The sequence below is a fragment of the Perca fluviatilis genome, chromosome 8 (assembly GCF_010015445.1).
Source record: "Perca fluviatilis chromosome 8, GENO_Pfluv_1.0, whole genome shotgun sequence".
Lineage (NCBI taxonomy): Eukaryota > Metazoa > Chordata > Actinopteri > Perciformes > Percidae > Perca > Perca fluviatilis.
The window spans coordinates 32,962,679-32,988,434 of record NC_053119.1 but is presented as its reverse complement, the minus strand read 5'-3'; the positions used below and the strand labels follow the sequence as shown (position 1 = coordinate 32,988,434).

General features: G+C 40.5%; 1 protein-coding gene across 2 annotated transcripts; it reads right to left on the bottom strand.

Moving 5' to 3' along the window:
* Positions 1-336: 336 nt before the first annotated feature.
* ca5a (carbonic anhydrase Va) lies at positions 337-24,180 on the bottom strand. Of its 2 annotated transcripts, none has more exons than XM_039809066.1 (7): positions 23,676-24,180; positions 15,430-15,627; positions 14,312-14,430; positions 9,960-10,055; positions 9,687-9,749; positions 5,034-5,192; positions 337-1,347 (listed from the first exon to the last, which is right to left on the bottom strand). In XM_039809066.1, the coding sequence occupies exons 1-7, from the start codon at positions 23,815-23,817 to the stop codon at positions 1,177-1,179; spliced, it is 948 nt and encodes a 315-aa protein (XP_039665000.1). In that variant the 5' UTR covers positions 23,818-24,180; the 3' UTR covers positions 337-1,176. The 2 variants fall into 2 exon arrangements, with proteins under 2 accessions (XP_039665000.1, XP_039665001.1); XM_039809067.1 differs by lacking the exon at positions 23,676-24,180 and adding an exon at positions 15,773-15,946.
* Positions 24,181-25,756: the final 1,576 nt, after the last annotated feature.

The following is a 25,756-nucleotide window of genomic DNA, read 5'->3' as shown; positions in this document are numbered from 1 at the left end:
TGAATAGAAGTGTGAGGCCTCACTCTGTAGCCAAATAAGAGAGCTCAACACACAGGGTGAAAAGATGAGCTGCAGCAATGTGCAGTACAACAAAAATATGGTGTTTTTGAAACTTAAACCATGTAAACCTATTCTGATATAACCTCTAAATACAATTATGAACCTGAAAATGAGCATAATATGAGCACTTTAAGGCACTGTGGTGGTTATGGTACTTAAAACTGATGTAAAAAAAAAAAAAAAAAAAAAAAGAGTCATGGAAGAAAACCGCTTCTTTCAATCAGAATATTCTGAAAATGCATGTATGTGCTGCTACAGTAACCTGGGATGTTTGTCTTTATTAGTAACATATTAATAGGTCTGAGTAGAAGACCCCAGGCTCAGTAGAGTTCCTTTAATACTTTAATGTATGTGAGGGATTTTTGAATGTCACATACTGAAAGAAATAAAGGTTTCTGAATGTCAGATGTAATGCATATACAGTAATATAATCTCTTTGTAACAGATACAAAAAAATATACATTCTAATCATTTTACTAATGTATAGATGACCGAATTAATGATAAACCCAATAAACCACCATACGGGATTTAAAAAAAGCCCTTGATGATATTAGATACATTATTTGATATATTATGTATTTTACTGGAGAGACACACTTCCAAGGTGTGTCTGTTAAAATCTCCTGGGCTTTCTGCTGTAAACAAGCAGCAGCCTCCTAATATGGATTTTAAAAAAAACACCACTGCTGTTGAGTTTTCATATCAGCTTAAGAAAGTTAGTAAAACTACATATTTTCCACACAGCAAACATCCCTTATTGGTTATTGGTCTGCAACACTCCCAAAAAAAAAATCCAAACAAATTAAAAATCTCAACTACCCAGAAACAGAAGTATCCCTACATCCTCCACGTAAAAATGCTTTACCGTTTGTAATTAAAAAATGAATAAATTCTCTTCACTCTATGAAAGAAAAAACAGAAATAAGTATAACTGAAGGTCCTCTGAGGAATCTTCGTCATACTGAATATGTTTTCTGCTTCAAATGTGATGAGAGACAGAGTGAGAAAAGAAGAGTCTTGGCAGATTATCAAAGAGTGAAAGCAGTTTTGGTATGGTCACTGTGTGTACCAGTGGTCATGGTGTGCGTTACTTTGTGTACTGGGTCCAGCGTTGTCAGTGGGTGAGTTTGTCATCTTCAGCCGACGGCACCTCCTGTAGGAAAGGAGTGAAGGAAGAGCGGACGGTGCGACCGCAGAGAGACTGCTGCACACGGAAGTTGTTCACCATACTCTTCTGTACTTCCTCCTCAGCTGATGTAAACAGAAGGCTCCGGAAGACAGCCAGCTAAAGGGGGCAACAGAGAAAATGGGATTAGGAGTCTTAAAAAGGTCCCATGGCATGAAAATTTCACTTTATGAGGTTTTTTAACATCAATATGAGTTCCCCCAGCCTGCCTATGGTCCCGAGTGGCTAGAAATGGCGATAGGTGTAAACCGAGCCCTGGGTATCCTGCTCTGCCTTTGAGAAAATGAAAGCTCAGATGGGCCGATCTGGAATCTTCTCCGTATGAGGTCATAAGGAGCAAGGTTACCTCCCCTTTCTCTGCTTTGCCTGCCCAGAGAATTTGGCCCACCCATGAGAGAGCGACATCATGGCTTTGAAACGAGCAAAGTGGCAGTTGGTCAAGGCCACACCCCCACCCTCCACCTTGCGCACCCCCCCCCCTCTCCTCCTCAATAGCTACAGACACAGAAATGGCACATACTAAGGAAAGCTCATTGTGGGACTGGCTCTAGTGGCTGTAATTCTGCACCAAGGCTGAATTTCGGGAAAGAGACTTCAGATACAGTATTAGGGGACCACTAAGGCCTATATAAAAGCATCCAAAGAGCACCATGTCATGGGATCTTTAAATAAGCTTATAAAAAAAAACATACACAGACCGATTTACTTTGGCTATGTTCACACCGCAAGTCTTAATGCTTAATTCGGATTTTTTGCTCTGATCCGATTGTTTGTTTGGCTGTTCACATTACCTTTTAAAATGTGGCCTATATCAGACTCCAGTGTGAACGGTTTGCGGTTTTGAACTGACCCACATGCGCAAAAGAACAATAACAATGACATCAGACGCAGCACGCTGTTGCACTAAAGTTAGGTAGGTTATGGAGGAAGTAAGCATTTTTGCTTTTATTTCAAAATGTTTGTGTAATGGCAGCCGTAACATTAATGAGCAGGTGCTGAGGAGGAGAAGAATGAAGAGAAAGAGAGCCAAATTGGCTGGGATTGGTGGGACTGTGTTGTGAATAGCTTAGGTCTAACACCTCACTCTCCCTCCATTGACTTGCTCTATCACTGTTCTCCCGCCGGCAGATAATTGTGACAAATGTTGATGTAGACTGAAATAAAAGTCGCATAAAATCTGCCTTGACTGTTCATACATTAAAAAAAAGAAAAGTCTGACCTGGTCACTTGACCCCCCCCCCCAAAAAAACTCCACCAACTTCTCCGAAAAATACTATCTAATGCTGCACTGTTCACCAGGTAGTTGCTACCTTTGTCTGTCTGCTGTTTGGTGTGGCAGAGATTTTAACAGAGATCTTTAGCTCCCTCCATTGTCTGGGTACAGGGCTGATTAGAGCTGAGACTGTAGGCCAGAAATTCAACCAACAATTAGCTAAAAGAGGCTAAAAACTTTAGATTAGATTATATATTCAAATGAATGTATTCTTTGATTTTGGGGTGCTAGAAAAGAAAATCCTGACAATGACTCAACTTTAATTAAAGGGGTGATAGAATGATTATATAGGGTATTTTACACTGTTCCTTAAGGTCTCCTAAAAGGGTATGTAACATTGGTTGGGCTGGAAATTGCCCGAATGCTATTTTATTAGGCCCTTAACTACCCTGTGAATATGGCTCTATTTGGAACAAGAGCTTTTCTTCCAAATATGGTATGCTCATGAATATTTAGAATGAGCTGCACGCTGATTGGTTTGAGCAAACTACATAGAAACACATGGTAGACTCGACAGCAGGTCTCATATTTCAGACACTGCAAAGTTATACATTGTTTGTCGGGCTATTTCGTTATTAAATTCACTTCTGAGACTTTTTTAAGCAAGAAATCAACTATTTATAGCTCAAATATGAGCCGTTTTACAAAAATTGATGGCTAATTGCAAATTTGGTAAGACTGTGTGTCGGAGTTCAGCGGCCGGTGCTGCCTGTGTTGCTGCCTCGCCGCCTGGCCTGCCTTCCTTCACAGACCCCGGCCTGCTAAGAGGTACTTGGAGATCCTTCACGGCTGGCAGCCCACAGCACTCCATACCCGCGCAAAGTCACTGTTTTTTGGGCTAATGGCCTACCAAACGCCGCTGTCCTGACAGAGCTCCAGGGCCTGCAGCTCCCCTCTTCCAGCTAGCTAGCTAAATGGCCCGTGTGAGAGAGTGAGAGCGCGGTCAGCGAGATTGTTACACCAACAATCTCTTACCACATGTTACACACGTCACGCCACTTATACAACATCTACCTAAATGTCTTATAAAGCTAACAACGGTGTCCGATTTCAAGTTAATGAATATTTGTGAAGATTAGGGGTTTCGTTAGCTGCGACTGTCCCTTCAATCCTAGCTATGTGTAGCTACAAATCACGGATAGTTAGCTTCATTTTTGGCGTAATTCCGAGTATATTTACAGTTTGAATTTCGTCACGCCACTTATACAACATCTACCTAAAGGTCTTATAAAGCTAAGAGGAGGCTAGCTAGCTCTCATTGATAGAGCTAGCTCCATCCAGCCGCAGGCTCCATCACTGAGACTCACGGACAAGTGGCGTTTATTTCCTCAATCGTTCGTTTAAATAACTCAACACATTATAATTACACACATTAAAAGATTAACTGGAACCTGTGGTATGAGATTGCTGGTGTAACAAGCTTGCTGACCACACTCTCACTCACATACACCAGGCATTTAGCTAGCAGGAAGAGGGGAGTTGCAGGCCCTGGAGCTCTGTCAGAGCAGCGGCATTTGGTAGTCAATTAGCCCAAAAAAGGGTGACTTTGTGCGGGTATGGAGTGCTGTGGGCTCACAGCCGTAACGGAGCTCAATCGAGCTCAAAGCAGGCCGGGGTCTGTGAAGGAAGGCAGGCCAGGCGGCGAGGCAACAACACAGGCAGCACCGGCCGCTGAACTCCGACACAGTCGGACAAAATTTGCAATTAGCAATCCATTTTCATAAAGCGGCCCATATTTGAGCTTTACATAGTTGATTTCTCGCATAAAAAAAGTTTCAGAAGTGAATTTTGTAATGGAATAGCAGAGATCTGCGCGACCTAGATTCAGAAGACTATCTGATCTCAGGTCAGTTGTGTAGCCTATGTAAATGTTGGGGCGTGACCGTTCTCTTAATACACCCATGGGCGTGACAAAGGTACAGGTCTTGAGATGCTTACGTAAGCAACTAGCTTTGTTGAGATTCGCCCGTTTTCAGCGGCAGTTTCAAAATATGAGATTTTCATAGTAAAGGGGTGTCAATGGGATTTTGAGCTTCTATGTATGTCCTATTTACCCACCGAACTGTCGTTATTCAACTATGACAGGGTAAAATCGGTTTTGCATTCTATCACCCCTTTAAGGGTAACTCCGACTATATACAGAGTCAAAATGAAGCATTTTTTGCTGTATCAATTTGTTTGGAGAATTGGCAAAATATAGCCCCACATCAAAAAGTCCCACAAATGAACCTTGAAATAGCTACATTTCTAAAAACTTGAGGTGCTGTAAACCTTGGTAAGTTCAGTTACTGTATGTAAAATATATATAGTTTATATGTATGGGATACAAAATTGTTTACAAGAGCACAATGTTCTTCATAGATCTAGATCTCTTAATTTTGTGTGCACCAGATTGATGCATTTAACTTTAGAATGTACAACATTTTCTTGCGGCCCCACAAATCCCTGTGGGAAACACTGAAACTTTAAAGCCAAATTACAAACCTTGACAATTATTCATGTACACACATACCTGGTCGTGGCTGACTTCTATATGCTGCTTCATAACGATCCAGGTGACGGACTCTGTCAAAGGGGGTGTTGTCAGAGAGCCGTGGTAGGTCCAGTAGTCATCGGTGTTGCTGGGTAACAGACAGACTGGGTCGAACCTGTTAAACTCCACTATACTGTCCTACAGACAGCCAGAGACAGACACAGGAAGAAAACAACACACACGGTCATTTAACCCTCTGAGGTCTAAGAACATGTTCACATATCTTCTTAAATTGACCTTTTTAAGGGTATTCGCATAAAACTGATCCCTGTGTGCTTCGTATCAAAACGTTCAGAACAAACTCAGCTTTCCGTAGAGTGACGCCGTTAGAAAAATTATGCTTAGAACGGTTTTGCTTCAGTTTCTTTGTTAAACCATTTGCATCAAAACTGCTGTTTCAGTATTTCTGTCTTTCATGTGTTAATCATGAAAGCTGAGTGACCTTGCAAAGAGCACAGGATGTATCCCTGAGGGCAGAACGCATAATGTGGAGGAGATGCCGGGCCTGACCAGATATAAGAAATTAAGCTACTGACTGCATGAACCGAATAACTAACTTGACTCCCAACTCCTTTAAAAAGACACTGTTGTGAACAATCTTCAGTTATGCTGAAGTGCTGTAAACTGACTCTACTTGCTGCAAGTAAACTTTTTGTCCATTCTTTGATAAATAATTATCCTAACAGACACCCAAATCTTTTCTAGCGCAATGTGTAAAGAGATAATTTGGCACCAAAGCTGAAACGTTGATGTTGGCTTTTTGAAAGTCCTCAAATCTCTTTTGAAAACAAACCTTAAGTTATGATGTGTTGTACCAATTGTTTTGGTGCTTGAAATGAATTTACCAATGTCTTTATATAGGTTAATAGTAAATAAATGTCTGAAATTACATTTTGTAACATCGCGTTTGGATGAGAGACAAGCAAGAGCATCGCTGAAATGTGTTACACTGTTCATACAAAAGTTCTCATGATTAAAATAGAATACAATTATTAAGATATTTAAAATATTCATATAATAATTATATTAATAAATGTGCTGCAATCTTTATCTGTAAAAAACATCAGTATCATTACAGCAAAGATAATATAATGCTACAAGACTGAAGCTATTATCTAAATACGCAACTATCATTATCTAATCATTATCCAAGATAAAATACACAAGTGTTATATAATGAGGGTTATACAACTGTCGCATTTGCTCTTATTGGACAAACAACGACCTTATCAGACACTATTAGTGATAAGCAGTGTAGTAGCAGTGATGTGAACGAAGGGAAACTATGACTTCCAGCCAGTCCTCTAAACATGTACAACCACCAATATACAAACATATTTAAACCAATTTTCACACACAGCTTCAATTAGAAGTTAGAAGCTCACGCTGCAGTTATTGGGTCTGAAGAGGTTAGTTATACAGAAGAGAAGCCAGTCATCTGAGTGTGGCAAAACCTTTCACAGTGCTCGTTTTTCATTTGGTGACTTTCGATTATATAAAAGACTATTTTTCCCTAGTCATTTCTTAATTGAAGTTTTCTTTAAAATAGTGTTAAAATCTTGTCTCATTCTCGTGAACCCAATCTCGTGCCTCGTCTAGTGAGCTGAGTGTCTCATCACACCCCTAGTAACTACCAGTATAAAGAAATGCCACTAAATGAGAAGGCTGTTTTATGTTGAATGGCTCCGATTGGTTGTTTTATTGATTGACTTTTTTGTTTGACATTTATTGTGTGCGTACAAGAAAAGTACGTAATGAATTGTTTTCTGTTGGAAATAAAGTTTAACAGAGAGAAGAAGTTAGCTACCAGTTCATATTGTATATATATAAATCTTTTAAATCATAGAATTTTGTTAGGAATAATTCTGGAAGTACTTAACATAATGCATAAGGGAATTTATGGGAATGTGGTTAATTTCTGTTAACTGCCCTGACTGCACTAAACTACCGTCATGCGCTGTGTATGGTGAGGCAAGGAGGCAGGTGTTACCAAAGTAAGTCTAATGGTGCGTTCTTTTTGTCCACCGAAGTCGTTTTACGAGTTGTTTTCCGGAGTTACGACCCGGAAGTTGCAAAAAGAACGCCCCCAAGGTCGTATTTACAACTCGTCAAGTCGTCTGAACTCAGAGGACCCCGAGCTCACTTTCAAAGATGGCTACGTCGTGCATCACACGTAGTAAACATTGTGGTTTTCTACAGTTTTAAGCACTTTTGTCTTTGTTGTAACCAAATGACCAAGTCGTACACATAGCACTGTATACTGCTACCTATAGGCATGTCGCTACAGTCTTATTAGGAGTTAAATACCGCCTGATTAGTTATTTTGTAGCTTGTGCAGCTGAGACGCTCGGTTGCTATATGACAACAACGGCTTTAAGCCGAGCCTTGAGCAGAAAGCAGAGCAGTAGCCTAACGTTAACGTTAATCAAAACGTAATTTTCATGCATCAAACTGTGAAATATAGTTGTGTAATATGTCAATAACTGGGTGAATAGAATCCTAAATGTTACTAAAAATGTTACAAAAATCCATCTTTTCTCCAACTCGTAGTATTGTGTGACAAAAAGAACGCAACAACCCAAGGTAACTCGTTTTCCAACATGGATGTGACGTCACACTCGAGCTACTAGTTGCTATTACAAGACAAAAAGAACGCACCAATAGTCCCCTGTTACGAAAGTAGTCGAGCGAGAATGGCAGGTGCCTTAAGTGAGGGACATCAGTGCCTGTGTGGTTGCACAAGGAGAGCAAGTGCTGAGAGTAGTGTATGAGTGCGGCTGTGATGAAAAGCAAGAGGAAAAAGAGATTGCAAAGGCAATTTTAAGGGAGTTAAAAGTGAACAATAAAACAACAAGCTTCTCAAGACATGGTGGCTTCATATTTTGTCAATAATGCCAGTAAAGTGAAGGGCGTTACCCTCTAAAAAGCATCGGCTTAAACCTTACGGCAGGCTAAAATTCAACCTTGCTGTTTTTTTCAGGATTAAGCTTTAAGGAAAAGGAATTTCCGCTGGTAGGCTAAAGTGCAATGATGTAACTGCAGCGCTATGCTGTCCAACTCAGCTGAGAACAGAGAAATGTCCTTCCCTTCCTTACCGTGTATTATATTAAACGTTACCTGTAGATAGCACAGGTACTCAAGCCTAGAAATAATTGGTAAAAACCGGACACACAAAAAAAATCCCATATATATTTAATAGACTGTCCATCCTCCTCTTGTGCAAAGCTGAAGTGACGATAAAACTTCATAATCTCTTGAATATAGGATAGACGACCATCAATGATGATAACTAAACAATGGCCGCGTCTATTATATTTCATATCACACGACATATGCACTCCTGTAACTTTCACCAGCCAAATTTGTTTTAGAAAATAAACAAATAAAAAATGCAGTGATGATGTCATTGTCCTATCACCGCTGGTATTGCCGTGACGCTATTATCATCACAGCCCTATGTGCATGTAACCTTAATTTGGAGTTAAATATCATACCTTTTTTGTTATCACGCACCACTACAATTCCTGTTCATACTATGCATGGACCATGATAGCTATGATAGATCATTTACAGTTGTGCTCGTAAGTTTATGAACCCATGCTAAAGTTGACTAAAAAGAGGAATAAAAAAAAAAAAAATGAAAAAAAAAGAATCATCTTTTGGAAACTGATCTTAATGCCTTAATTAAAATAATTTAACCAACCTTTAAGGACACCAATTTTCTTTGTGAATGAATAATGTATCGTAAATAAATAAATGTTCTAAATGCATACACACCCCTATGTTAAATTCCCATAGAGGCAGTCAGTTATTTTTAAAGGCCAGTTAATTCATGGATCCAGGATACTATGCATCCTGATAAAGTTCCCTTGGCTTTGGAATTAAAATAGCACCACATCATCACATAACCTTCACCATACCTAGAGACTGGCATGGTTTTATTTCAGTTAGCCTAATAGCTGGTTTGATTTGCATTGAGAGATGATTTTATGGAAAGTACCCCATGCCAATCTCTAGGTATGGTGAAGTGTATGTGATGATGTGGGGCTATTTTAATTCCAAAGGCCAAGGGAACTTTATCAGGATGCATAGTATCCTGGATCCATGAAAAATAAAAATCTGCCTGCCTCTATGGGAATTTAACATAGGGGTGTACTTACTTATGCCCCCTGTATTTTAAGGAAGAACATTTATTTATTTACGATACATTATTCAATCACAAAGAAAATTGGTTTCCTTAAAGGTCGGATTTTTCCTAATTTTTTTAAGGCATTAAGATCAATTCCCAAAAGATGATTCTTTTATTCCTCTTTTTATTCAACTTTAGCATGGATTCATAAACTTATGAGCACCACTGTACATTGTTGTAATTATTATTATTATTATATAATTTAGACAATGGGAGTTGTGCTCGAAGTATTACATATTCATGGAGAGAGAGGCCTGTCTTACCAGTCCTGTAATGTCTTTACTGAACCACTAGAGGGAGTCAGAATTTACCCTCTAGTGTGTTGTTACCATTCATAACCAGATTTTAAAGGGATTTTATAAGGGTCAATATATTTGGACGCTAGACTATCGAGTACATTTCAGCACGTAACCTAAAAAAATTGTGTGCGTGAGTGGACTAACCTTGTGTCTGATAGCAGGCAGAGCATCTACCAATTTCTGCAGCCCCTCATGTCTCTTCCCCACCTACACAAGGATTAGACATGCATATATAACACACAAAACGTAATGTATAGAGCATTGCTTTTCATAACCAGGTCATCAACCAACTGCAAAATGTGTATGTGCACAGTGTCATTGCGCAACAAGGTAGACTGAAACATGTCTGTGTATATCAATCAATGTTTCTTCTGTAAATATTGCAGGCATTTCAAAGTGCACACGTGCGTAGCGTACCTTAAGAAAGACTCCAATAACAGCCAGTCCGTTGTCCTCCATCACTGCCTCCTCAAACAAACTGTACTTGTCAGCGTTCCAGTGGACCAAGTGGAGCTGAGAACACACAGAGCATACAAACACATTAGTCTGTGTGTGTGTGTGTGTGTGTGTGTGTGTGGACTGGAAACCATTACCTTGGCTGCGGTCAAACAGTCAAAGACAACTATGTCCTAACCACTTTTCCTTAACCTCTATAGAAAACAATCAAAACGTGAAGAAAAGATGTGAAGGAGAATTCATAAGGACTTAGGAAAAGCCAACCTTGGTGCTAAGAGAATCCGACTGCCATTACACTTGGTTACGTAATTATGTGAAGGCAGATGTTAGGTCTGCCTTGGTGAAACTACAATGTTCCGAGGATGGATTTCGCCCTGTGTGTTCTTACGTGGAAACTTTTATTACTTATTACCATTTTATTTTCAATCTTGTTTGGCTTTAATTACGGCATTCTATCCCTGTTTTTATGTTCATTTTATGTCTATTTTGAAGGCCTCGGTGCATGCAATATTATTATTAAGTCGGTTTTATTTTGAATTAGTTATGTCTATTCATGTGAAGCACTTGGTTTATAGAATTTCCTTGTTGTAGCTGTAATGAGCTGTAACATCATTAAAGCTACATTGTGTAAAAATCCTTGCTCCTCGTGAGCTCTTTCCATCGTGGAAAAGCCACTCCAATATTAACTTTTGGTCTTGTTGCTTTGCTTCTCTTTTTAACTTCCTTGGGGACTCCGTTACATGTCCTCGGGAATAGGCGTGATCCTCCATCTTCAACAGGCTTTCAAATCTGCCGGCAGTCGCGAGTAATCTCCCCCTGGCATTCCTCACGGTGCCACTGCAACACGGCTGCCGCCATTCGAGCGACTCACTCGTATGTATTCTGAATGTCAGATTCTACGCTTACGAGAATACTTTGATTAGTTGGTGCAAGTAATTACACATGAATGAGCACATATTTTTCAAAGAACAAAAAGGGTTTTTGCTAAGAATCAACTCAAAAAATTACACAATGTAGCTTTAATGATGAAAACATTAATAACTTTCTAAAATGTGAACACAGAGAGCAGAGCTGCTGCTGTGCGCATTTACGCACAAGGAAGAGCAGTCAGCATCACAACCTCATTGATTATTTACAGAACCTAAAAGTTTAGTTCTGCTTCCTCTGTCAAATTTCTAACAGTTTTTAGTTTAGCTGCTTAAATTTCCCATGATATTTTCTGCAGTGACATTACTGCGCGCATGGAAACGTTAATTACTGAAAGCGGCCTTTCTAATCATTATAGGAAATCGTTAAAGAAAACACTCGCATATCACTACAATACATAATGTAAAAGGCAACATAGCCTGCAGGGACTGGTAGAGTGGGAGTGAAATGTAGGTATGGACATACATACCTACTGGCATGTATTGTCATACCTGTAGGTATGACAATACATGCCAGTTAACAAAATTCGATATAACCACAGCTCTAATCGTTTGCATGTTGTCACTGACAGCAACAAATATGGCACAAAGTTGTCAGTCTGTACTGTAACTTGACCCTCCGCACACACAAAGACCGCTGAGTGACGACAACAATGACATTGACACATACCCAACAAGAACATGGCAGAACACTGGACTGACACACCACACACACACACACACACACACACACACACACACACACACACACACACACACACACACACACACACACACACACACACACACACACACACACACACACACACACACACACACACACACACACACACACACACACAGCATGCCTGCTACCAGCTAAACAACCAGCAGAATATAGACATAGCATCATAAAGCCTGTCCTTCTCCAAACTTGATGTCTTTGATACAGTGCTCTCAGTATTTTTCCAGGCATTTCAAGGACATGTGGATAGAACATAAACGGGACAGCCAAGTAAATCAACATTTGCAATGTTTAAACAGTGCAGTGTTACATTTATTTTCCTCCAAGTCTCCTTTCTTCTTTTAACCCTTAACAGAACATTTTGCCAAGACGAAAGTAATTACAGAGAACTTTCTGTAATTTTAGTCTCTATATCTTTTCATTACCTGCTTTCTTGAGCACTATACAGTATATATTGGCTTTTTATATTCAACCGCCTGGTCACATGGTGACATGGTCATAGACACACACCTGCCATACGTGACATCAGCGCCTCTGTACTTAACATGCTACATTAATACTGTCAGTCTAGCCCTGTACCTACAATTGCTTCAAAAATGATTAAAGCTATTGCTTAGCACCATGCTGTTCCCATGTAGCACACCATGACATTGCTTTGGGCTCAGCCTTAGAGATAAGGTGAGGAGCTCACACATCCGGAGGGAACTCGGAGTAGAGCCGTTGCTCCATCGCTTCGAAAGGAGCCAGCTGAGGTGGTTCGAGCATCTGGTAAGAATGCCTCCAGGGCGCCTCCCATTGGGTACCCAACTGGGAGGAGACCCCGGTGTGGACCCAGAACACGCTAGAGGGATTACATATCTCATCTGGCCTGGGAACGCCTTGGGATCCCCCAGGAGCAGCTAGAAACCGTAGCTGGAGAGAGGAACGCCTGGGCTACCTTACTTCACCTGTTGCACCCGCAACCCGAACCAGGATCAAGCGGATGACAATGGATGGACGGATGGATGGATGGATGGATGGTAGGGGTGTAAGAAAAAAATCTATACACTTGAGTATCGCGATATTTTATTTTACAATACTGTATCAATTTTCAAAAAAGCAATATCGATTTTTATTTATTTTTAATTTTAATTTTTTTTAGTTTACGTGCAAAAATATTCATGGAAGACAGTGGTTCACGTTTATGTTATGTTTAAACCCCCTACCGCTAGATGGCTATGCTGAGACGCACCACTAGTGTCCTTGCGTAACAGCAGTGCCTGACTTTTTGATAGAAGCTAACAATGTAGCTATGGCTGAACTTCGGCCTACTTTAGCAAATAAAAATTTGCTGACTGTGAACCACAATCCCAAACAGGCAGTTTGATTTTCTGTGTATTGAATTGTTTACCTAAAGTAAACTTATGACTTTTATGCACATCATGTCTTTTTTTTTTAAATATTAGTTTTTCTAAAATTATACTTTAAAAAAAATCCCAATATATCGTCTTACGCACAGTATCGAAATATATCGCAATATATTGAATCGTGACCCATGTATTCGTGATACGTATCGTATCGCCAGATTCTTGCCAATACACAGCCCTAATGGATGGATGGATAGTGGTATTGATTGATATCATATATCATATTGATATTATCGAGAATCGTGGAATTTCACTGGTATTGGTATTGACTACTACATTTCTGGTGTCGTGACATCCCTAATCACATCGGTCCGCCCTAGCCTCAATGTAAACGGTACAGCAAAAAAGTGAAACTTAAAATGCTTTAAAAGGGCAACTATTACATAGCATTTTCAGGATAATACTTGCATTTTGTGTTTGTACTAGAACATGTTTACATGCTTTAATGTTAAAAAAACAAACTTTTTTCTCATGCTGCCCATGGCTGCTGCACTTGTATTCACCCTCTGTATGAAATGCTCTGTAGGAGCGCCTGTCTCTTTAAGCCCCCTTCCCGAAAAAGCCCAGTCTGCTCTGATTGGTCAGAGTGTTTCCTGGAATTTGCGCTCCACCGTTGTTTCACTAGTTGAAGCTGGAGCTACTGCAACGGAGTATATAGCAGGACTTTGTACCGTGAAAAATCACCAATAAAAGGCTTCTAAACCAAATATTACACAACCGGACATGTCCCAGTAGTAAAGTGACCCGAATTTGGGGAGAAATTACCAGCATTGGCCGCCAAGATTACAGCTATGAAGTTTTGGCCACGTTTAACATAAAAATCCGACATTATAAAATTGTAGATATGACAGAAAATACGGAAAAGCATAATATGTCCACTTTAAATGTATCACTGCATCAGAGTGGCTTTGGTTGGATGTTTGGGCGATGTTCTGTAGGACTGTATTATACTGTAGTAGTAAATGTTTTGTGTATAATTGTGTACACCCCCTCTACATGCTCATAATATTGTGAGGCAGATAAAAGCATTGCCTAAAGGGTATATGATACATAATATAAAGAGAGAGAGATATACCACTTCCTGTCTGTTTTTTTTTTAATCAATGTGTTTTACAGCAAATTTTCTTTTCTACCTCATTTTTATGTTCTTGACAATATTACACAAATGTGCCGCATACCAATGTCCCTGCAGGAACGATTTAAGTTTCATGCTCACTACCTGCTGTGTGCTAGTGTATGCATGTCACAGCACAGTACCTCTGCAGGGAACAGCCTCCTGTCCACGGTGTGCTCTGACCCCCAGGCGTTGCTCTCACCCCAGTGGAAGTGGAACTGGCACAACCTGAATTTGTCTTGCAGGGGGCCACCTTTCAGCGCTGACCAAAAAAGTAAAAGGACATATAGATCAGTGCATCATACTTTGACTTTACAGATCTCCAATCCTTTTAAAAGAACGAAGTGCTCGTCTTGCAAAAGAATGAGATCATATCACTGTCTAGTATTTGTTTCCTCCTCCAAAAAGAGGAAGTTACCCCACACAAGGGCGTCAGCTGAAGACGGGTTGTTCAGGCACTAACACTGACCTAGAAACATCCAGGAAATATTGTGTAGCAGAGACAATCACCTTTGCAGCAATGAGTTTTTATTATGCCTGTAAATGGTTACTCAACGCTAGTACTACTACCATCAGATACGGAGGAGATACGGCAGCATAACATGTTGTAGTCAAAAACATCCATTTGAAGACTGAATCTGTAGTTAAAGTACCTGCAGTTGTGCCTAGATCACTCCATTGTTTCTCTGTTTATTTTACTGGTGATAAAATATGGTTCTCAACATTTCAACCTGTTTTTGTTCTCTCAGTACCAGACTAAGCTCATAATACAAAGCCTGAGGGCATGTGACACCTATAAAGTGGTTCATTTTGCAGCTTTATAACATTTGTAATTAGTTTTGATGGTTTGGAAAGTTATATAGTGGATTTTGGTGTAGCCCAGCAATTATACCAAAATGACCAATACTTTAAAGACAGACTATATGACTACATAGTAGTTGTTGAGGTCAGGACAGACACGTGAGTCACATGACAGTCACCAGATCCACATGACATTTCAGCAGCTTTAAGTGTAGCATTGATTAGACAGGATTTTCCTACAGAGGGCTCTTTTAAGGGGGTGAGGAAGGAGATAAACCTCTTGTGCAGCTCAAAACATTGCATTCCCATGCCGAGATCTCCTTTAAGTCCATTCAGACTTAAAGGGAAACTACCGACTTGCTCCCAACCTAGTAGTTAATAAGGATTAACTTAAAAGGAACAAACCATTATTTACTTTTTTAAGACAATATAGATACAGAAGACACAAAAGAGGACTTACTGGACTTGTCTGTAGTGTCATCATACTCGACCAGAAAGGAGTAGCCATTGTTCCAGATCTGTTGGCAGGTGTGTGGGTCGTAATCTGTGACCAGAGGCTTCAGCTCCGAATCGAAGACGCTCTTTCGCACAACGATGTCGATTGGAGACTGACGATCACCTCCTGGTATCGCGAGGGGTCCCTGCCACATGGGATGCACTGGAGGAGAGAAGGGAGGAAGAGAAGAATTAGTTAATCACAGAGGAAAGTCAGTGAAATTTGAAATGTAAAACAGCCAGAACTTACAGTCTCTGCTGTTCGTGAAAAGGTAAAGAAAACTGAAAATAAAAATGCTGACACCTACTTTTCATGTTGTGCTCGGCTGCTTTCTGCATTTTAAGACAGTCCATTTTGAAGCACAAAAGATCTAAGTTGCCTCATTAAATAAATACAAAAAACTACACCGTGTCAGTGCTAGATAGGCACACACAATCCTTCTTCCTTGAGCAGTTTGAAGGAACTGAATGAAACAGGAGCAAGTGAGGAAATACTTCCTTTTAGTCCTCTTAGTTTTTTTTCTAAAAGGAAATTATAAAATAAGAGAGAAGTGGGCTGGCTGTATAGAAAGTACGACGTGGAATGTCCTGGCACGCCCCCAGCACTGCTCCACAACAGGGGAATCAGAGCAGGACCTCTGGCCGGTCAGACCGTCAGTTCGGGCCAAAGTCTGTCAACGGACCTGACTTCTAATTACCCGAAAACTCCGCTCATTTCTTTTCTACCTCCCTCCATCTTATTTTCCTTTACCTTTGAAATCCACCCCAAAAAACATGACCTCCACTTATAAAATGTTCTACTTATAAATCAAAAAAGCTCAGTAATAAAAAAAAAAAAAAAAAAAAAAAAGAGTTTCCCTCCCTGACCAAGATCTAGACAAACAAAAAAAATCTTTCAAGTGTTGTTGTCAAAGGGCACAAAAGCAGCACAGTCCATTTTCCTCTCCTTTCATCCAGCACCGGGCTTAAGGTTTCCACTGAGAGCCAAGCAGGTCTGGCTGGGAGATGACCTGCATCTACGCCAGATTTCAGCGGCTCCTCCTGGGGGAAGTTGGCTGCCTGACTCTGTTATTGCACGAACACACAAAAACTGCTTGCACAGCCATTCATGCTCACTCACTGGGTAATTGTCAACTGTGAAGATATTGAAATAGATGTGTTCAGCTAGTTAGTTAAGCATAAGACAAGGCTTTGATTTGGGGTAATGAGGAGTAATTTACATTACTTGACATTGTTTTCCAAAGCCTTGAATTTTTAAATATGTTTCCCTACATTCCAGGCAGCCACTGGTTTCCAATTATTTCTGGACAGTAAGAAAATCCACTTGCAGACAGCAGGTGAAAGTGTGGACCCATTTGAAAAGTCTGCACTGTACTACCATGTCACAACAGAGTCTTTTTTATTTTCATACACCAATATCCTCCCATAGACCAAAGACAGGCAGGTTAGGTTCAGTAATCAATTAGGCCTATGATTAAGTGTGTTTTAAGTTGTAAGAGTGTTAGATGATCACGATGAGCAACTGTTCTTTCGTCTGTAATTTTTAAGAGAACTAGAAGAATTTCTCAGACACTGGCAACTCTAAACTGCGTAAAAATGTGAATGTGAAAGACGTGTGTGTGTGTGTGTGTGTGTGTGTGTGTGTATGTGTATATATATATATATATATATATATATATATATATATATATATATATAAGACATATAGTACAGAGAAACACAAATTCAACAAGAACAAAAACCCTCTCCAACCCTCTGCGGTCTCGAGGAAACAGAACAAATCAGAAATCACACCTTACCTAGTCACTCTCCTCTATTTCTTGTGGCGCTGAGTTCATTAGGTCTGATATTTGTGCTGCTGTGCTTTCCCATATGTTGATAGTCGATGATTTGGCTTTGTTAATCCTTGCTGTAGAGAGCTCAAGCATAACTATGTCTAGAAAATACGCCAACCACTGTTTTATACAAAGCAAGTGAGGGGGGAGCCAGCGTTGAGCTATCATTTTCTTGGTTGCAGTTGAGCCGGCTAGCCAAATTTTCCTCCGTCTCCCAAGAAGGTGTAATTTAGAGTCGTCATTAAGTAACAAAACAATCGGGTCAGCAGGAATTCGACATCCTACCACATCAGATATTATTGATGTTGTTTTATTCCAAAACTCATGCACCTGTTCACATTCCCAGACCATATGCAGGAAAGTTCCAGTTTGTTCAGGTTGACAGAACGTGCAATAGGGAGCGGGAATGACTTTAAAGGCGTATCTCTTCTGAGGAGTCCAATATGTCCTATGACATATGTTGAAGTGGATATACTGGTGGTTTGGGTTCTTGGAACAGTGGAAAATGTTGTCCCAAACTGTCTCCCAATTAATTGTGTTCCCCTCATGGCCCATTTCTTTACTACTGGGAGCTCTCCTACGGATACTTGCATCAGTTTAGCATAAATCTTGGACACTAATCCTCTCACAGGAAAATCATTTATTTATCATCAACCATTTAATGACTGAGTGCACCTCAAGACTGTTTCCCAATGGCACTCCATAACATTTTAGGGCTGATCTTAAGCGAAGATAAAAGAAGAAGGATGTCCTGGGGACCTCAAACCTAGCTCTCAGGTCTCGAAAATGTTTTAAACAGTGAGTGAATAAAGCGTGCCATGTGAATACAACGTCTCCTGCAGCGGGGAGTGAGGCAGACAGACCGCAGGGTGCGCTAGCTTCTCACCTCCTCTGAGGTCTGACAAACAGTAAATTGATCAAATTCAGTGCCAATAACGCTATTTTTCAAGCTACTGTAGCTGTCATATTTCACGGGACATGAGCACGGTTTTCATGAAAAAAAAAATAAATAAATAAAATCAGCCGTAGAGGCTTTCGTCGCCGTTTGTCAACTGTTGGTTGAGGAGAAAATGTACTCGTGGTTGTCATAACTTTGCGAGTCCTGAACTGTTCCAGTTGCTCACCCTCAAAGGAGAGAGAGCCTACATACCAACGGGCATACCTACGGCGTAGATTTCATGCAGAAACTTAAATCAGGACTAAGGTGTTGGGTCTGCTAAACCCACAGAAGGAAGCCAGATTTGTAATCTCTTTGCCTGAGAGGATCAATTCAAGGATCTAAGTTCTCAATCCCTACACATCGCATGTTGAAATGACGGCATCATGCCTCCATACTTTAGGATTGGGGAAAGCAGAAATGTCTTTTTTACCAAAAGAAAATAGCTTGATGACAGTAGGCAAGGGCAATGGACAAAGTGAAGGCCAATGGACTGTCAAGAAACCTAATTTCTAGTGGACCACTTCAAAGCCAAACCAAAAGCCCTTCTATAAAACTTTGGACAGGCAGTGCCCAGTACAACAGGCTTGTTAAAGTTAAATATGAACCTTGTTTATTATCATGGTTGAAAGCTCTGCTGCACTGGCCTATTTTTCCACTTCTAAACTTTTTAGTTTTTTTGCCTGATGACTGAGGTTTCAGTTTGCATGACATGGCATACAAGGTTGGGTGTCTCGAATGTTCCGTGGGCACATCAAAATTAAAAAGGTATGGTTTGGAGTAATTTCACCCTAGGGTCCTTTGAACCATGACCTCGAGCCAAACACCCCCACACAAGCTTTTTTCCCTTGGGCGAACACTGGGCGAGTTAGCGCCATCAGCCGAATGGCTTAGTGCAGGCGCTAATGGAACCAAAGGTGTATCTCGTAAATTACCCCACTAATAATGCCCGGAATGGTACCAAACTTCTACAGTCATTCATAAAACGAGGCATTGGAAAGTTTGTAAGTACACCAGGAGTTTATTTAAAGTGGCCTGATGGCTTCTACTCTCTGCTGCTACCACTACCGCTGCGTCAACGTCACTTCCGTGATTTGGGAAAAGCCCGTAAAAGTCCTGTCAGAAAGCGATGCATAAGGATGTAGTCTAATGACGCACAGTTCCAGGAATGCACTAATATTTTGTTGGTAGTACCAGTTTGCAACAATTATTAGTTAACACTAAGTTGTAAACACTTCGGAAAAAAGAATTAAAAACTTTGGATATACCAAAATACTTTTTCAGCAACACCGGGTGATCATGCGAGATCCCGCACAGAGCACGACAACTATTGCTGGAAGAGACTACCGGTAAATAGTGAAGGACCAAGAAGCGAGAGAAGAGCAGAAGAGATCAACGAAATGGCAGAGTTTGAGGTTAGCATCAAACGCGACTAGTGCTGGGCGATATGGAGAAAATCAAATATCACAATATTTTTGACCAAATACCTCCATATCGATAGCGCAACGATATTGTAGTGTTGACTATTGGTGCTTTCACAAAACATTTACACAATGAGATTTTTGATAAATAATCATCAGTAATGTGGATATAATGACTAAGTGGGTAAAGGCAAATAATACAACACTTAAAACAGTCTGGTAAGTTCAGAAAATTACATAACTTTACTGTAATGCAGCCTTTAAAACCAGGAAAAGACACCACTTATGCCATATTACGATATTACAATATCCAAAATCTAACATGATATCTAGTCTCATATCACAATATTGATATAATATCGACATATCGCCCAGCTCTAAACGCAATGATGAGTGGCTCAATTTCGAAGGTCGCCCGTACCTATTCGAGCCTGAATACATGGACAATGAGCTACAACTAATGGAGGAGAATCGGAGAGCAGCAGAAGAGTCTGACCATTAATAAAAAGAGCTTTTACATTTAGCTTTAAAGTGCTGTACTCCGATCAAACAAAAAATACTGCTAAATGTGGTTTTAAGGAGTACTTCAGCTACCAGGTTGACTGTTGAAATGTGAACTCGACTGGGCACATTGAACTTCTTAAAATTAGGCCCTTTTTTAGAACTGTGGCAACTACAGTCCATTCAACAGAACTTTTGTTTATATAAAATATAAATGGTTTATATATAAAATAATCTAATTGCGATTTATTTAAAAAATATTGCGATTGCGATTCGATATGCGATTATTTTTTAAGCTCTTTGTCTTCTGTATTAGTCAACAAAAACTAGCAATAAATCATTGTATAGTATGAACTTCACAAGATTAGATAGATTAAACAAGCTGTTCTTTCCTGGAGGCCAGGCCTGTATGTGATGGTGAAATTAGGTGATGCGTGAATTTATATGAATGACCTCTTTTATTTAACTACTTCAATCCCAGTAGTATATTGAGCACTGACCAAGCCTGGTGGAAACATTCATATGAAAGTCAGAAATAAATCACACTAAAGTGCAGATTGCAGAAATATAAAAACAAATGTGGTTTTACAACACTTAGTAGTATTTAGATTATTTAATTATTATTTACATAGACATATGTAAACATGTGGATTGCATTTTTTAAACACTGTCTTTGAACTTTACTAGACAGTTAAATAAGTAAAATATATACATCGGTGTATTTTCTTTAACAGCGGCACGGAGAGGAGCTGCCTCCAGCCCCTCCCCTCCTCATGAAGTTGCGTGCGTGTGCATGACACGGTCAACGACGCTGCACTAGCTCAGAGAGGCTATCGTTACGTTAGTAGTAGCATGCAGGTGTTGCCGTGGGATTAGCTAACTGTACTAATAAAACCGTTGAAACCCCGTCCACGCTTGCCTGTGACAGCCCCCCCAACGTCATTTATCAGAGTCTGGTTGTTTTTTTCCGCCTCCTCCGTCTCGCATATCTTTATAATGGAGCTAACCGGGGCAACCGCTAATCAGAGCTAATCGTTGCTAACCGGGCCTTCAGTTCTGCGTGCCTGTATTCATTAACTGCATGTGTGGACTGGAGCCCGAATAAAACCCTTACAAAAGTTTTAAACTACAGCTCAGAGTTGTTTGAATGACAGAAAAAATCGCTCAAGGCAACGGGGGCGCGACGTTAGCGTGCTAAGTTGATGCTTTCTCTGCGGACTACGGAGTGCGGACTGATTTGCTCTCGTGAGTCACGTGACCAAATCGCAGCCTTTGTGATTAGGAAATCGCGTTTTAACATATCGCGATATTATCGCAAATGCAATTAATCGTTCAGCCCTAGTGTGTGTGTGTGTGTGTAACCAGTTCATAGTCCACCACTGGCTGGAATCTGTACATTCTTTTCCAGAAACAGAAGCTGGTCTACGTGTTTTGGAGTGAACATGCTCCGCTGTGCAGTTACAATGTCCCCGGCAGTTGAGAACACTCTCTCTGACGCAACGGTGGGAGTTTAGAGCATTGAAAGAGAGTGCGTTGGTTGAGTGGCACGGTACTTTAGGTTGTTGTTCGTCCACGCCTTTAATGTTACTCTCTGGGTGATGCCGTACCATGCGAGTTGTCAAGTTTGTGGGGTTTCCAAAATACTTAAAGTGAGGATTGGGTTTTTTCACTTAAAGCATTTGATTCGAAGCCAACACCCTTTAACTGCTTTTTCTTATAACGTTGAGTCGAAGTTAGCATTATCAGCTGGTTAGCTTAGTGCAGGCGCTAATGGATCCACGTTTCGTAAATAACCCCACTAATAATGCCCGGATTGATACCAAACGTCTACACTAGTACAAATATTTTATGCATTTATAAAACGAGGCATTAGAAAGTTTGTAACTACACCAGAAGCGCGATAGCAGCCGTGAGGAGTATCTATCAGGCAAGTGTTATTTAAATATACTTCTGGTGTAGTTACAAACATTCTAATGCCTCGTTTTATAAATACATAAAATATTTGTACTAGTGTATACATTTGGTATCAATCTGGGCATTATTAGTGGGGTTATTTACGAGATACAAACGTGGGTCCATTAGCGCCTGCACTAAGCTAACCAGCTGATAACGCTAACTCGACCAACGTTATAAGAAGGGGGAAAAAGCTTATTGGGGGTTGTTTGGCTCGAGGCCAAGGTGCAAAGCAGCCTAGAGTGAAATTACTCCGAACCATCACTTTAACTTTTGCTTTGCAAAGCCTGCATATAGCATGATTCCTATCAAGTTCTGTCTTCCCCTCAAGGTTATAAAAGCCGAAATGTGTCCAATCTCTCGCCTTCCATGAGGATGGAGCGTTCTCTTAATACATCCACGGGATGGAGCAGGTTGAATAAGTCTCTGTGCAGTTTGCCATCGTTTGTGCCGACTAAACTACTTGCGCTGCACTCGTTCTTCTTCTGATTATGACAAGAGTGCCCAGGCATCAGTGTGAATTCGACGCAGCGCCATCTATGGGAATGGCGAGGTCATTTCAGGACAATAGTGTCAAAACGAAAAAAAAAGAAAAAAAATCTGAATCGATTTTTGGAATTCTATGAATTGATTTTGAATCTGTAGAGCTTGAATCTCGATTTGAACTGATTTTTTTTGCACACCCCTATACAGAACCCATTTGTACTACTGTAGTAGATTGGTACCATTCCGGGCATTATTAGTTGGGTAATTTACGAGATACACCTTTGGTTCCATTAGCGCCTGCACTAAGCCATTCGGCTGATAGCGCTAACTCGCCCAATGTTCAACCAAGGGAAAAAAGCTTCTAGGGGGGTGTTTGGCTCGAGGTCATGGTGCAAAGGACCCTAGGGTGAAATTACTCTGAACCATCCCTTTAAGGGAAATGACTAAAGTCAGAGGTCTAACATTTGTATCATTACTTAACCTCAATAAGGATATATACAGTGGAGATGTGATGGCATAGAATAATAAGTGGGTGGTTTTATTTTCAGATGGCACACTTTGGAAAAAAAACAGGCTCTAAATGTTCTGTGTGCATTTGAAAACAGCATCCTTAACACTTAACATAATAGTGACTTATAAAGGCTCCTATGTAGGTCAAAGGGCTTCAAAAGGTTCCTGTAGGGGTTTCAACACTTGTTTGGAAAACCTGGAGCCAGACTCCGTCTCAAACACAGATTAGTCAACAGAGTGTGTTTGATCCAAATCCAGTAATGAGGAAAATCCAGTCCGGTGCTCTCCATGCACATGGATGACAACAAAAGTAACCATTAACTGATGCTGTGTGACCCAAAATGATAGGCCTTAGAGCCTTTTTACATCTTCAAAGTAAGCATTTTAACCTCAGAAACTCTCGCCAACAGTGGCATTGTGTATGTATCAGCATGGCAGTGGTTGGTTTAGAGTTTCACTGAGCTCAAAATGTTCCCTTTGAAGCTGTACGATAATGAGCTGCCGTGTCGACACGCTGGAAAAAAACAATAAACATTGTGTAACTTACAGCTACAACACATGTACTTACTCTGCGACAGCACATATTTGCTTGAGCACGCAGTGAGGTTGCATCTCCTGACAGGCGTTATCCGTTGACTCTTGGCATGTCTGACGAGCTGTCGGTTAAGGTTGGAAACGAGAGGTCTTATTACGGATGACAGAGTCATCATATTTGTCAAGCTGACGTTATATCAGGTTCACAATAAGCGCTTTAATGTCTTTCGTCGCGCTGTTTTATTTGAAGCTAGTGGTTAGCTAAGCCTTTTTAGCTCCACAAAAGTTAGCTCTCACTACAATGCCTGTTCAAAACAAAACTATCCGCTCGGCTGGCTGTTTTCCTCTGTCTCTGCCCTCCTGCCGTTTGCCTGGAGGCGGGGCAGGCTTTCGCCTTACACACATTCAAAATGTGGCCGCAAAAACCAACAAGCGTTTCTCCCGAAGCTGTAGTGTCGGTGTTTAACCTGGTTAAATAGTGTCCTTGCGGGCTCACACAGACACTCGACAAATATAGGGCCGCTGTTGGAAAACTGTTTGCTCTGCAGGAAGGAAAGGGGGGCACGGTGTTGACCAATCAGCGGCCTCCACTGAGGGGCGTTAGCAATGATGATGATGACGACGTGTTTTTTATGCAAATTATATATTTGTATCTTTACATAATAATAATAATAATATATTCCACAATTGTAGTCATCATTATACTTCATACTTCACATCGTGCTTCTTTTTTTGTTTTCCTGTAAATAATTTTATTAATTCTGCTTTTGTGGTACAAATGTAGTATTTCTGCTTTTACTTTCTGTGAAATGGACAAAATTATTAATTAATTAAAGTACATGAGTATTATCAGCAATATTTAGTAATTATTCATTATGCAGAATGGTCCCTTTCATGCTGCTACATGATAATGTATGTTGTAATATAGTTATATAATACTGCTGCTTTAAAATGAATCCATCATTCAAGTGTTGCAGCTCTTTGGGAAGGAGTTGGGTATTTCGATTTATAACAAAGCATCATATTTTATAGCTGATCATATGATTTGTATGAAAAATCTTAATCAGCTACAATCATTATAGCTATAGCTAATTTTTGCTGTCAGTAGGCCTATAGTTGGTTAAAAAGTGTAGCTTTCTTTTAAATGAAGTGGACTAAAAGTACCTTGAAAGGGAAATTCTGATGTAGAGTACAAGTACCTCAAAATTGTACTTAAAGGTCCCATGGTATGAAAATTTCACTTTATGAGGTTTTTTAACATTAGAGTTCCCCCAGCCTGCCTATGGTCCCCAATTGGCTTGAAATGGTGATAGGTGTAAACCGAGCCCTGGGTATCCTGCTCTGCCTTTGAGAAAATGAAAGCTCAGATGAGCTGTTCTGGAATCTTGCTTGTTATGAGGTCATAAGAAGCAAGGTTACCTCCCCTTTCTCTGCTTTGTCCGCACAGAGAATTTGGCCAACCCATGAGAGAGAGACATCATGGCTTTCAAATGGAGCAAAGTGGCAGTTGGTCAAGGCCACACCCCCACCCTCCACCCCCCTCTCCTCCTAAATAGCTACAGACACAGAAATGGCACATACTAATGGCGCTTTTCCACTACATGGTACCTACTCGCCTTGCCTCGACTCTACTCGCCTTTTTTGGTTTTCCATTACGAAAAAAAGTACTTGGTACCTGCTAACAGATACTTTTTAGTACCTCCTCAGTCGGGGTTCCAAGCGAGCTGAGGCGAGCCAAGAAGGTGACGTGAAACCCTGCAGGCTACAGATTGGTCGGAAAGAATCGTCACTGCATTGCTAGCGACAGACGGCATTTTAAAATAGTTTAGCCAGCAGTGTTTTTTTGCTGCCGGAGGCTCCACGCAGAGCTTTCTCCGTAGCATACAAGTGGCCTGATGTTTATACTTGTGCGCTGGTGTGTGTCGAGTCGCAAGTGTGTGTGTGTGTGTGTAGCTGGTGAGCGAGGGAGAAGTGAGAGAGTGACAGCGATTAGCTCCGCAGCCATATCGTGATAGAAACAAAGTGTCTGCCCTGTTCTTTCTGACCACGGTGGGAAATCTGGAGCTGTAAAAGTTAACTATCTTGTTGATTTCATGTTGTTTACGGAGAAGGAGA

Excerpts from the sequence above, each read along its gene's own strand:
- ca5a (XM_039809066.1), bottom strand. The coding sequence starts at position 23,817 with ATGATGACTCTGTCATCCGTAATAAGACCTCTCGTTTCCAACCTTAAC. Across the intron at positions 14,431-15,429 it reads TGACACTACAGACAAGTCCA|CGCTGAAAGGTGGCCCCCTG; the intron begins GTAAGTCCTCTT and ends TTTTTTGGTCAG. Across the intron at positions 10,056-14,311 it reads GGAGGCTGTTCCCTGCAGAG|CTCCACTTGGTCCACTGGAA; the intron begins GTACTGTGCTGT and ends GTGTGTTCTCAG.